The sequence below is a fragment of the Rhincodon typus genome, chromosome 6, assembly GCF_021869965.1.
Source record: "Rhincodon typus isolate 14 chromosome 6, sRhiTyp1.1, whole genome shotgun sequence".
NCBI classification, from domain to species: domain Eukaryota; kingdom Metazoa; phylum Chordata; class Chondrichthyes; order Orectolobiformes; family Rhincodontidae; genus Rhincodon; species Rhincodon typus.
The window spans coordinates 32728101-32741899 of record NC_063337.1 but is presented as its reverse complement, the minus strand read 5'-3'; the positions used below and the strand labels follow the sequence as shown (position 1 = coordinate 32741899).

Here is a 13799-nt window from a genome sequence, read left to right as displayed (position 1 = left end):
GAGTTTGAACTCTGTCTACTCTTTTACAACACTAAATGTAGTGTATCATCACAATAATGGTGGAGACAGGTTTGTAGCACATCTAGTAATGCTCCCATATATTTTGCCACTGTACTTGATTTGACTATGCTAGCATATATTTCTTGAGGTAATCATGTTTATCATTAAGATAACGGTTGAACCTAACTAGCTGCATTATTTCCTGTCACAGACTCTTTGATACCTCCGTGGGAGCCATCGAAGTCAATAGCTTTCTGTAGTGTGTTACTATATTTTTCCAAATTTAAGAGTATGAGGCAGTCTCCAGCCCAGAATCCCTTTGAGTAAAACACTGCAGTGAAAAGTACATTGCTTTCATAAGAATCAGGAAATCAGGAGCAAGAAGGAACATCTTTTTATATACATCAAGGTAACAGACTTTTGTATAAGTTATCTGGAAATGCCATTATAGTAAATATTGTAAGTTTAGCAATGAGAAGTTTTGAATACCGAACAGATTGCAAGATATGATCAAAACATAATTATTGGGGATTAAAAGTCTGCATTTGGTCAAGGACATTTTCTAGTCCTTAGACATTCATGTGCAGGTCAGTTGGTTACCCATATCTGAATAAGAGCTGAGCACCCCAGTAAATTCTTTCTGGTACACCTAATTCTTTTTTATTCATTCATGGGTAATGGGTGTTGCTGGTAAGGCCAAGATTTATTACTTAACACTAATTACCTTGGAAATGGTGGTAGTCAGCAGCCTTCTGCACCACTGCAGGTTATTTTCCCTTGTGGGAGAGTCTAGGACAGACTGTTGTTAGGAAGGGAGTTCCAGAATTATAACCCAGCAATGCTGAAGGAACGGTGATATTTTCTAAGGCAGGATAGTGTGTGACTTGGAGGGGAACTTGCAAGTGGTGGTGTTCCCTTGCATATGTGTCTCTGATCCTTCAAGATGCTATAGATAATAGGTTTGGAAGGTGTTCTCTGAGGAGCCTTGGTGTGTTAATGCAATTCATCTTGTAGATAGTACACACTCTGTGTCAATGGTGCAGGGAGTGAATACTGATCCTGGTCGATGTGGTGTCAACCAAATGTGTTACTTTGTCTTGAAAGATGTCAAGCTTCTTGAGAGTAGTTGGAGTTGCACTTATCCAGGCAATTTGGGATATTCCATCACACTCCTGACTTGTGCCTTGTAGATTGTGGACATGAATTTAGGAGATAGGTGGTAAGTTACTCACTAACCTCTGACCTGCTCTTGTAGCCACGTTGATTATATGGCTAGCCCAGTCTATGTTTTTGACCAATAGTAACCCCCATGATGTTGATAGTGGAGAATTAGAACATAGAAATGAGGAACTTCTATATTTGTTTGTCATCCTACTTCATATGACCGTATTGGGAATCATAAATGAATATATACCATCTTATTTGATACAATGTATCTCCAGATTAAATCTCTAAACTTGAGTAACCAGTTTGGTAGCAGTTATGCCACATTTGACATAAACTAAACACATAATCTAGACTGACATGTCAACAAAGTACTGAAGAAGGATTGTAGGTGGTGTTCCCCTCCTGGTAATACTGGTAAACAAAGGCTGTGCCTGTCCAATTAAGAGGATATAAAAGAGCTTGTGACATAATTAGAGGAAGAGTAGAGAGTTCTCCTAGTGTAAAAACAGAAGTAGTGCTGGAGAAATTTAAAAGATCTGGGAGCATCCATAGAGAGAGAAACAGATCCAACTTTTCAAGCTGGTATGAGCCTTTGTCAGAACTCCTTCTTCAGTTCTGGTGTTCTGGACAATATTCCTCAATCAACATCACCAAGGCAGCCCATTTGGTCAGTTTTTTAAAATTGCTGTTTATAGCACCTTGCTGGCCAGAAATTGGATACCATATTTACAGAGATATACTGGTATTAGAGACAGTTCAGAGAAGGTTCACTTGGTTGTTCCCAGGTATGGACGGACTATCTTGTGAAGAGAGATTGAGTAGATTGGGCCTATACTTGTTGGAGTTTAGAAGAATGAAAGGCAACCTTATTGAAATATGAAAGATTTTTAGGGGGCTTGACAAAGTGGATGCGGAGAAGTTGTTTCCCCTTGTGGCAGAGTCTAGGACAGAAAGTCAGAGTAATGGAGACACTCTATAAGGCAGAGATGAGGAGGCATTTCTTCTCTCAGAAGTTAGTGAATCTGCAGAATTCTTTAAGAAGGCTGTAGAGGCTGGGTCAACAAGGCTGTGATAGACAGATTTTAATCAGAAAGGAAATCAAGTTTCATGGGGAAAAGGCAGGAAAGTGGAGTTGAGGATTATCACAGCTGCCATGATCTCATTGATTGCTGGAGCAGATTTGATGGGTTGAATGGCCTACCTTGTTCCTGCATCTTACAGTCTGATTCTGAAAACTAGAAGTTATTGCACTTGAGAAGCAATGAAGCACTTTGTCAGGGATTTTTGCTCGCAGGCTGGGAACCCAGAGTCTGGACATTGTCCAGCTCTGCAAACACAACCCAGGAGGAAGTGCTCTGGAACTGCAGATTTTCATTTTGAGCTTCGGATTTTCTTGACAAAGAAAAGATCCTGTCAACAGTGTGAAGCTGCTGGGTGCAGAAGCACTTTAATTGAAACATTTTTAGAAAATCAATACATCAAAAAATAACCTTACAGTGTTCAGCCCTCACACTCTCACTTATTCTTCTTGCCCAACCATGTTAAACTATGACCACATCCACCCTTCATGGCCCTTTATACTCTCTGTGTCAACCTATGGTGCCCCTTCCCATGCACCACTAAAGCCCATAATTACCTGAATGTCAACCCAACCACTATCCAGTATGGACCACTCTTGGTGCCCATATTGAGATTTAATGCAATTCTTAAATGTCTACAGGTGACTTTTTAAAAAAAAATAACAGCTTTTTTGAAATATATAAAAGACAGTATCTTTGAATAACTTGACAGCTTTATAGATCCCTTTTAAGGTACCTTTCGATAGTACCCTCAACTGTTCTGAAAAGTTTATGTACTTTTTACACACATTCCTGGCTACCTTTAGCAAACCCTGGCCAGGGACTATATCCAAAATGGTAACTTATCTATTCAAAAATGTACCCTATCTATCCAAGCAACTCTGCATAGTTTATTCCTTCTCTTAAGAGGTCTAAACTGCACACATCCTGTTTTCCACTCGTAGCTAATGAAGATCAGATATGACTGGAGGCAGCCACTACTTTATAATTGCAGCTGCTTGTGAGAGCCATGGATAAATAACTTGGAACCATACCCCATTCTGTGCATTGCCAGCCCCTGATGTTGTGAAAATTCCAGCTTTTGAGTACATTTCAAAAGCAAGTAGTTTCTTTTCTTTAAAGATTGGCTTGCATACTATCTAACAATTATAGGTTTTTTTTCTCTAATTTCTCTTTGTCCTGTTACGTGCTGTGCTTTGTTTCTTTGTGTAAATTAGTTTAGAAAAAAAAATCAATTAGCAGAGCAACCTGTTAGGATATCCTCTATTTCATGTTTAGGTCCTATTAGTGGTACAACTCTCGCCAAAACATAAGAGTAAAATTTTTTAAGTTGCTTTACAAATGATTTGCAATGTACGCAAGGCCAATTTTTTTTTATTACACCAGGGACCCGTATGCAGGATTATGAACCAAAATGCACGCTTTCATCAGCTACAAAAAAGAACCTTTTTTTTAACCATACTCACTGTCCTACTATTTTTTGTTAGTTCTGACGCATTTGGCATCATTTCTTCCATTTCTAAAACAAAATCATTCCTTTCCTTTACAAAAGTGTCATTACTTTAGGTCAATCTTTCATCAACATATTTGGCTGCTCTTACTCTTCAGTTCTGCTCTGTGCATATAATTTTATTAAGAGCCCAATCATGTCATTCTATAGTAATCACAGCTGTTAAAGAACTCTACAAGCTGAACCTATTTCTGTTTTGCAAATAAAGTAAGGAAAAATGCTTTAGGAAACAGGCAAGTGCAGGAAGTATTTCATGTGAAAAACCTGCCAGTACTTTTATTCTAAATTTTGCAACCTAATTAAGTTGGAATGAACGACAAAGATACCAGATAATTAATGGGGTACTCATAAATAGCAGAGGTTCACTCAGGAATTAAGCTGTAACAGCAAGTTTGCTTCACCATCACCATTTGAAATGATGTTTATACTGCACAATTTACTCATACTTAAAAAGCATTTCATCACAAAAAGCACTTCCTACTTAATTTCTTTCCTGTAAATTCAGTGCAGACAAGCACAAAGTGCTATACTGCAAGTACTCCCTGCTCTGGTCATTTAAGTTTCTGAAACATGTCTTATTTTTTCCCTGGTCTCAACTGTTATAATTACAGCTTTTAACAAATATGCTGTATATCTTTTATACATCTTTTATAATATTAGATTTACCCAAAAGAATGTAAATGCCTTGGTTTGATTTCGGCCCACATTGGATGATCCAATTCTTCTGATGTTAACACCATTCCACTATCAGTCTGATAATCCTGAAAAATAAACAACAGTAGGCTCATGCAGGTTTGCTATTTAACTTGGTTATTGGCTGTGCAAACTAGTGGATCTTTCTAATATTCTGAAATATGATTATATCATGTTGAATACCATCTCTATTTTAAATCGAAGTAGAAGAACTGGCATTCATTGTGTATTAGCATTCTTTTGACTAATGCCTATATTGTATAATCACTGAAAATAATACTATTTTTCCACTTCTTCTGGCTAAGGAGTTTAGGACTAAGAGGGAGAAATTAATGTTTACACCTAGTCCTTTCAAGAGTGATATTGGAACACACTTCTACATACAAAGGACCATAGACATTTGGAACTCTCTTTTGCAGATGGCAATTAAGGCTAGATCTATGGCAAATTTTAGATTTGAGAAGAATGGATTTTTGTTATTCAATGTTGAAAGGGAGATGGGACAAAGATATGGCAGTACGTCACAGATCATCTATGACCTCGCTGAACAATGAACTGCTCAGGGGACTGAAAGGCCTGCTTCTGTTCCTTTGATAGCAACTGGAAGGCACACAAAATATGCTGTGCATGTGTACTTTGGGCTTGCACACAGTGCATGGAGTACCTTAGTTATTTACTTAAAATAGCTACTTAGTTTACAAAGATCATAATATACAGATGAAGGCCATTCAATCCATCTTGAATGACCATACACCGTCTCCTCTGCTTGTCTAATTGCTTCTCAATGATTCCAGAGTTTCAAATTTAGTAAATTAAGAGTAAGATTTTTAAATTTACTGTGTGAAGTTTAGCAGTTGTTGGTGGCATTATGGTTACATCACTGTACTAGCAGTCCAGAGTCTCAGAATGACGCCTTCAGGAGGCAGGTTCAAATCTCACCATACAGCTGCCAGGATAAATCTAGATGTTTTATTTTAAGAAATCAAGTTGCAGTAATGGTGACAATGACAGCATTATGGATTGCCATTAAAAAACCATCTAGCTCACAAACGTACTTTATGGAAGGAAATCTACCATCCTTACTGGTTTGGCTTATATGTAATTCCAGAGCCATTGTAATGTTGACTCAAAACTGCCCTCTGAAAGTCCAAAGATATGTAGGTTGGGTGGAATAGCCATGCTAAATTGCCCATAGTGTCCAGGGATGTGCAGCTATGGGAAATGTGGGATTACAGGGATAGGATAGGAGGGTTGGGTGCTCTTCGGAGGGTCAGGTCAGTGTGGACTCGATGGGAAAAATGGCCTGCTTCCATACCCTAGGGATTCTATAATTCTCTGAAATGGCCTAGCAAGTCACTCAGACCAATGCAATTAGGGATGGATAACAAATGCTGGTGATGGCCATGTTCAATGAAAGAATAAAGATAAAGAAAAGCTGCATGGGGCAAGGACATGTCCTAGAAATAGAAGTTCAGCTGCTGCCTGTTGTCAGACCATTGCACTGAGACAAGGGCATAGCTCTGAGGTGAGGTTTTTTTTATAGTTTAAGGGATGGTAGTTAAAGGTCAATTGCAGGTTAGGCAAGAAGCCAGAATTAAGAACCTCAACAGTTCAGGTATCATCTCGTATCACATGAGCATCATAGCAGTGTTCTTAGTTGTTTGAACTCCAGAATCAGCAGCAGGAAAGGGGATACATGGAAATTGGTGCGAGAAGCAGGATGCTGTACAGGATGTGCATAGCATCAGGCAATAAAAGGCCAAAGGAAAGGGTTAAGGGACACGCAGAAGAATGAGATGCCACCCTGACTACAATATCTAAACGGGACAGGTAGAAACACCTGCACGTAATTGGATCAGTGGCAGAGGATACTGTGAGTCTGTATGAAGATGGCCACAGATGTCTGTACCCTTGTCATCTGCGAACCTCTGTCACATTTTTCATTATGTATTATATATTCACTTGGGCTGACATCTGGCAAGTAAAATGTGCACCACACAATTGCCAGGTAACGACCATCTCCAATAAGAGACAGTTTAACCATTGTCCTTTGACATTTCCAGGTAGAAGAACAAGGCCAGCAGATACATGAGGATACCACCTACAAGTTCCCCTCCAAGCACTCACCATCCTGACTTGGAAATATATTGCTGTTCCTTCACTGTCACTGGGTAAAAATCCTGGAAATCCCTCCCTAAGAGCATTGTGGGTCTACCTACAGTACATTGTCTGCAGTAGTTCAAGAAGGCAGCTCAGCATCACCTTCTCAAGGGCAAATAGGGACAGGCAATAAATGCTGGCCAGCCCAAGATGCCTGCGTCCCACAAGTCTATTAAAGAAAGGAGACACAATAAAAACCCTGTAAACATTGCCAACACAGAATCCATGATTGAGGAGAAAGGAAATCACCCCAGAAACATTATCACAGATGGTGGCATCACCCAAACATGTGCAATGGAGACAGAGGAACAGGGAGAAAATAGAGGCCTTATAGGAAGTCGCATGTGAGAAAACCGTTTCATTTTCTATCTTTCTGTTCCAGTTCTGATGGCACGACATTGTGAAAATGTAACAAAAACAGAAATTGCTGGAGAAACTCAGCAGGTCTGACAGCATGTGTGGGGAGAAAACAGAGTCACCAGACTTGAAATGTTACCTCTGTTTTCTTCCAAAAGATGGTCCCAGACCTGCTAAGTTTCGCCAACAATTTCTGTTTCTGTTTTTGTTTCAGATCTCAGCATCTACAATTCTTCATTTTATGTTTGAGAAAATGTAACTCTAGTTTCTCTCTACAGATGCTACTTCAGCCCCTGAGTATTTTCAGCCTCTTTCAATATCATCTTTAGCTCTTTCAACACCCTTCAAGTGGTACTCTTATATCGCCTGTCTATTTCCATGTGCAGTATGTTAAATTTTTCTGTTTGAACTTTCTTTCACCGTTGCTGTCGCTATTCATATTTTGCTCAATATTTTAAATATTTTCTATGCTTCATTTTCAATTTTCTTGGCCTTTTCAGTATTTTTTGTCTGCAAATGCGAACAATTTGGATGAATTTTAAATTAATTATCTCAATGTTTGTGCAGGCAAAGGCTAGTTTCTTGATGTAAGACAGACATCTATTTGTAATAATTCTGCAATCTTTCCCAAATAAGTGTGTACGTTGTAAAAGACTAGATCTTTATCAGACTTACAGAACAGCCCCATCAAGGAAAGTGTATTTAATATTAATAGGCGCAGTTATGACAAATATTGTTTTTTTAAAAGAAATTGTGTAATACCTTCTTATATTTTCTTCTTGTTTTAATCTTCAAACAATCTTATTCAACTGGACAATATCAATGGAAAGGAGGGAGCAGGTGATCAGCAAAATAAAAAATCCTAATATTATGTTGCTGCTTGCCCTCCATTCTCTGTTCTCTGTTCTATTCCATGTTGTAATTCTTTGATTAACATTTTTTCTCATTAAACTGCTATCCTGAGATATTGTTATGTCTGGTTCAGTTCCTTCCCTCTGTCATTTTAAATCTTTCAACTTTTTTGAACCTAATGATAATTTTGGCTACAGACTCCATTTGGTCCAGTTTCAATTGAAGTGGATTAAATTTTGAAAGAAACATGAACACGTTATTGCTGAGAATGCATTGTTTTCAATTCTTATAATAATACTCTTTCTCAATAAGGATGGAAATCAATTCACCCCAAAGGGATTACTCACATTTGACTCAAGTAGTGAACAAAGAAAAGCATAGCTTATTTCAGAAGAACTTCTGGAGTTTAAGCAGGACATAAGCTCAGACAGTCCCATCTTCTTCTGTTTGATTAAAACTAACTTACAAAGCATGACAACAATCCTTAAAAGTGCAACAGTATTAGAGAATACAGGTTCTCACTTTAAGTATATTTACAACCATATTTTACTCTGTATTTTATCATTATCATAAAGCTTGAGGTGTTCATAAATTCAAAAGGGAAGAGGCAAAGATTCAGAAGGAAACCAAATGTATTTTGTGAAGTTTGTCATAACATGGTTGATAACATCTATCCATTGTAATGTGGGGAAGGATGCTTGCAAAGCTGTATTGTAACTCCTAAGATTTGAAACAGAGCCAAAGCTATCAAACAGTGCACAACAGTATATGTTCATAAGAAAACTTACATCTGTTAATGTTGCAAGTTGAAGTGGTAACTCTTCAAAGGTCTTTAAATTCTGTGGATGTTTCTTCATACCAGTGTTAATATATCTATAGTGACAGCAACATGTTACACATTTAAATTTGTCTGCATGACAGAGTTAAGCAAAGATAATTCTGTTTGATATCAGAGAACATGTAAAGCATTTAAATATGAGCAGAATCTAATCATTAGATTTTATTTAATGATCTTCAATGTCTGATGTATAATATACAGTAATGACATCAATATGGGTATGTAAGAGAATGTCTAAGATTGCATATGGCACAAACTGATGTGGCTTTATGTGGACATGGGGCATTTGAGTTTGAGTGGAAACAAATTTACAATGTACAAACAAAATGGAAAATGAGAGTTAACATTGAAATTTGATATAAGGATCATCTTTAACGAGTGAAACAGTGTGAGTAATTATCAAATCAGAATTTACAAGTAAATCCATAGACCTAACTACATAAAAGCTTAAAAGAACAGCAAGAGTATAATAGACTATAAGATAAAGGTATAAAAGTAGGCCACTCACCCAAATGATTCTGCTCCACCATTCAATGAGATCATGTTTGATCCAATAACTCCACTTTCTAGCCTGTTCTCTAATAACCCTTGATTCCCTTACTGATTAAAAATCTGTCTATCTCAGCCTTGAATATACTTAATGACCCAGCCTTCGAAGCCCTTTACAGTGAGGAATTCTACAGATTCACTACCCTCAGAGAAGAATGTGCAACCGCATATTCTGAGTTTATACCCTCTGGTCCAAGTCTCTCCCACAAGGGGAAACAATATTTCCATGTCTACTCTGTCAAGGCCCTTAAAAATCTTGTACGTTTCGATAAGATTGCCTCTTACTCTTCTAAATTCCAGTAAGTACAGGCCCAATCTCCTCCTAAGACAGTCTCTCCATACCTGGTATCAGCCTAGTGTACCTTGGCTGGACTGCCTTCAATGCCAGTACTCCTTGCCTTAGATAAGGGGCCCAAAACTGTTCACAATATTCCAGCTGTGATCTGACTTGTACTTTGTATAGTATAAACAAAACCTCCCTACTTTTAGATCCATTCTCTCTTGAAATAAAGGCCACCATTCCATTTGTCTTCCCTATTACCTTCTGAACTTGAATGCTATCTTTCTGTGATTCAATGATGAGAACTCCCAAATCCCTCTGTTTATTTCTTCTTTACTCATTCATGGGATGAGGGCGTTGCTGGCCAGGCAGCATTTATTGTCCATTCCTAATTGCCCAGAGGGCAGTTCAGAGTCAACCACTTGGCTGTGGGTCTGGAGTCACATGTAGGCCAGACTAGGTAAGGATGGCAGCTTCCTTCCTTAAGAACATTAGTGAACCAGATGGGTTTTTCCAACAATTAACAATGGATTCATGGTCATCATTAGATTCTTAATTCCAGATATTTATTGAATTCAAATTCCACCATCTGCTGTGGTGAGATTGGAAACTGGGTCCCCAGAATATTATCTGGGTCTCTGGATTAACGGTCCAGCAATAATACCACTAGGCCATTTCCTCCCTGTTCTGTAACTTTTCTCCATTTAAATAATAAGTTCATCTGTTCTTCATGCAAAGTGCATAAGCTCACACCTTCCCACATTATATTCCATCTGCCAAGTTTTTATCCACTCACTTAACCTGTTTCTGTCCCTTTGGAGACTATTTGTGTTATCCTCATCATTTGCCTTCCCACCTATTTTTGTGTGATTTGCAAACTTGGCTCTAATGCGTTCACTTCGCTCATCCAAGTCATTAATAAATATTGTAAATAATTGTGGCCCCAGCTCTGATACCTGTGGCACTCCACTAGTTATGGGTTGCCATCCTGAAAGTATCATCCTTATCCCAACTCTTTCTGTCTATTAAATAGCCAATCATCTATTCAGGCTAGCATACTGCCTCCAACATCATGGGCTGTTATCTTATTAAGTAGTCTAACATGTGGTACCTTATCAAAGATTTTCTGAAAATCCAAATATATTCCATCCACAACTTCTCCTTTACCTATTCTACTTGTTGTTTATAGTAAATTTGTTAGACATCATTTCCCCTTCCTGAAACTATGCTGACTCTGCTCGATCACATTATGTATTTCTGAAGGCTTTGATATCATATCCTTTATAATAGACTCTAACAGTTCTTCAAATAACAGGTGTTAGGTTCATTGGCCTAAAGTAACATTTTCTTTATTTCCTTCCCTTTTTCAGAAAAGTTGTTACATTGGCAGTTTTCCAATCCTCTGGAACTTTTCCATAATCTAAGGATTTATGGAAGATTTCAACCAGCACATCCATTACCTTTGTATCCACTTCCTTTAATATTCTATGCTGCATCCCATCAGATTCAGGGGACTTATCAGTCTTTAGTGCCATTATTTTCCCCAGCACTCTTCCTCTAGTAGTGGTTATTGTATTTATTTTCTCTCCTCCTTTACCTCTGATTATTTAGTAATTTTGGAATGCTATTCATATCCTCTATTGTGAAGACAGATACAAAGCATTTGTTAAACTCCTCTGCCATTTCTTGATTCCCCATCATTACTTCCCTAGCCTTATTATGATGCTGGTTTTAAATGCATCTATTGCCCTCATTTAGAGGGAGTAGTGATTGGGAGGGATTAAAATTGACCTTATTGACCTTGTGCTGAACCATTTCTACCCAGCAACATCTTATCATGACTGACATCAAGGTCAGTCACGGCTTCTGCTTCTCGCAGTTGGGCTTCTAAGATATGTTGTGACATCATTGGTGCCAAAAATGATTTTTACAACTCTAAATGAGGCTCACCTGCACTCAAATCTGCTAGAATAGGTGCTGACAGAATGTGTCTGAGTTGCCAGAAGACGACTAGGTCAGCAAATTTCTGCTCTTCGGTAAGAATCCATAGTCCTACACTGCCTCTTTCTCTCACTTTCCACACTTGTATATATTTGGTGCAGCTTTTCCATCACTCTGGCTAGTTTTTGGTGGGAGACAAATTTCAAATATTAAAATAAGCTTGGCAGTTAAAAGTTTGTCTCCTTCAGAATGTTGAGCTCTGCTGCCTGGTTAAAGTCTCCCATTACTACTTCTGCCATCCCATTAAAACCTCCCCCTCACTTGTTATGCTGAGTCATTTGGGATGTTTTAGTTATTAAAAATATGAAATAGTCGGGACAACGGCCAATGAGAATGATTTAACTCATAAATCAATGAATTATAAAGGGGTGTACACATTATGTTTTACACATTTAATTTACATATTTAATGATGCAGAATCAGAAAAACTGAATGATATAACTGTAAGTTGCCAAAATCAAAAGTTGATGGCAAGTTTTGAAATGGTTTGCACTTAGATTAAGCCTAAGGGATAAATAGTCAAAAAGCACTGTATATTTTCAAAGTTCGAGCATGAAAATAATAGATTTCAGATTCAACATGGATTGCAGAAAAATAGGCGTAATTATTTTTTCTCTTCCTAACTATCCAACACGAAATTAATTGGCATTTTACAAATGCAGAGACAGCCATGATCCTGACAATGTTGTTGCATAGCAGTCAGGAATGGACATTACAACTTTATATATTTCCCAGCCCAGCTCTTAACTAAAGTTAGCAACGCAGCTACTAGCAAGAATTCAGCACAGGATATGATTCACACTGGGTTCTCTATCTGATCATTCATTTTTAAGTAAAAAATGGCCATGCTGATTTGAGCTCAACCCTTGTGGTCTAAATGATTTAATAACTGCTGTTTACTGCATTAGTATTTTCGGTAGCTAATATTAACTATTTTGGCAGTGAAAAATTAAGGCAATTTTTAAAATCTCATTTCTGTGTCAAGTGAAATTATTGTAAATGGAGTTAAAATTATATCAAAACTTGTCTCATCTTCACACAGTTTTGAGGATGAAATCAATCTTAATTGTTATATAAAACTTGTGACTGCAAACGTGCAGGCTTATCTAAACTTAGATTAATTTCCTTTTCCATTTCCATTTACTGACTTAGGAATTATCTTAGGAAATGATGATAACTGTGATAGAACTAAATCCACATGCATGCTGAGAAATCTTATAGGGTGTTCTTTGTAAATTGTCTCTATACTTAAACAATTGTGGTTTCACTGTTAATCTTTATCAAAGGTGAGCTTGGACAGAAAAAACATCCATCAAAACAGATACCACCACTACAGTCTGCCTGTCCTACGTAGTATCCTTGAAATTTGCTAAACTGGGAAAAGCTGGAAATCAGACATGTATTCTGACACAATTCTCCCAGGTTGCCTGACATCACATACACTCCAGGGGGCTCCATTAAATTTAGCCCCTTTTCAGTAAGTATTTTCATTTTTCAGATGAAGAGCAATATATTTTACCCAAAGCTTCCTGTACGTTTGTAATTAAATTTTGCACCCTCCATTTCATCTCTCAAGCAGGAATCAGGTGATGTTGGAACCAAAAAGTGAAAGCTATTTGTTACCAGCATGGTACTCAGTGGGATGTAGTCTTTTCCATCCTGTAAAAGAGAACATATCCTTTGTATTATATGTAAAAAAAAAAATCTTTACATTTAAAAGTGGCGAAAAAGCTTGCTCTTTGCAGCAATAATGGAAAATAATAGCACACTGAAGCAGTCCATGTTCAAATGCAACATGATTTGGACAATATCCAGGCTTGAGCTTGCAAGTGGCAAGCAACTTTTGATCCATACAAATGCCAAACAATGACTATCTCCAATAAGAAACAATCTAACCATCATCCCTTGACATTAAGGCATCACCATCACTGAATCCCCTACTACCAACATCCTGGGGGTTATCATTGACCAGAAGCTAATTTGGACTTGCCATATAAATATGGTGGTTATAAGAGAAAGTCAGAGGCTAGGAATACTGTGGTAAGTAATTCAACTCCTGACTCCCCAAAGCCTGTCCACCATCTACAAGGCACAAGTCAGGAGTGTGATGGAATACTCCCCACTTGTCTGGATGAATGTCTGGGGATAGGGTAGGGGTGTGGGTCTGGATGGGATGCTGTTTGGAGGGTCGGTATGGACTTGATGGGCCAAATGAAATCCCTTTTTGTCTTTATAACAGTTCGAAATTGAATCTCAAAATATTTCAACTCAAATATTGGTTATTAACTGAAACAGAAATCCAGTGCATGGGCA

General features: G+C 37.8%; 1 protein-coding gene across 1 annotated transcript in view; it reads right to left on the bottom strand.

The window, feature by feature from the left end:
- flt1 (fms related receptor tyrosine kinase 1) overlaps positions 1-13799 on the bottom strand; it is a 157869-nt gene that overhangs the window by 4011 nt on the left and 140059 nt on the right. The window contains exons 27-29 of the mRNA XM_048597647.1: positions 13006-13145; positions 8607-8691; positions 4423-4517 (exon numbers count right to left, since the gene is read on the bottom strand). Of these exons, the coding sequence (XP_048453604.1) occupies positions 4423-4517; positions 8607-8691; positions 13006-13145 (320 nt within the window). The remainder of the gene's footprint in view (positions 1-4422; positions 4518-8606; positions 8692-13005; positions 13146-13799) is intronic.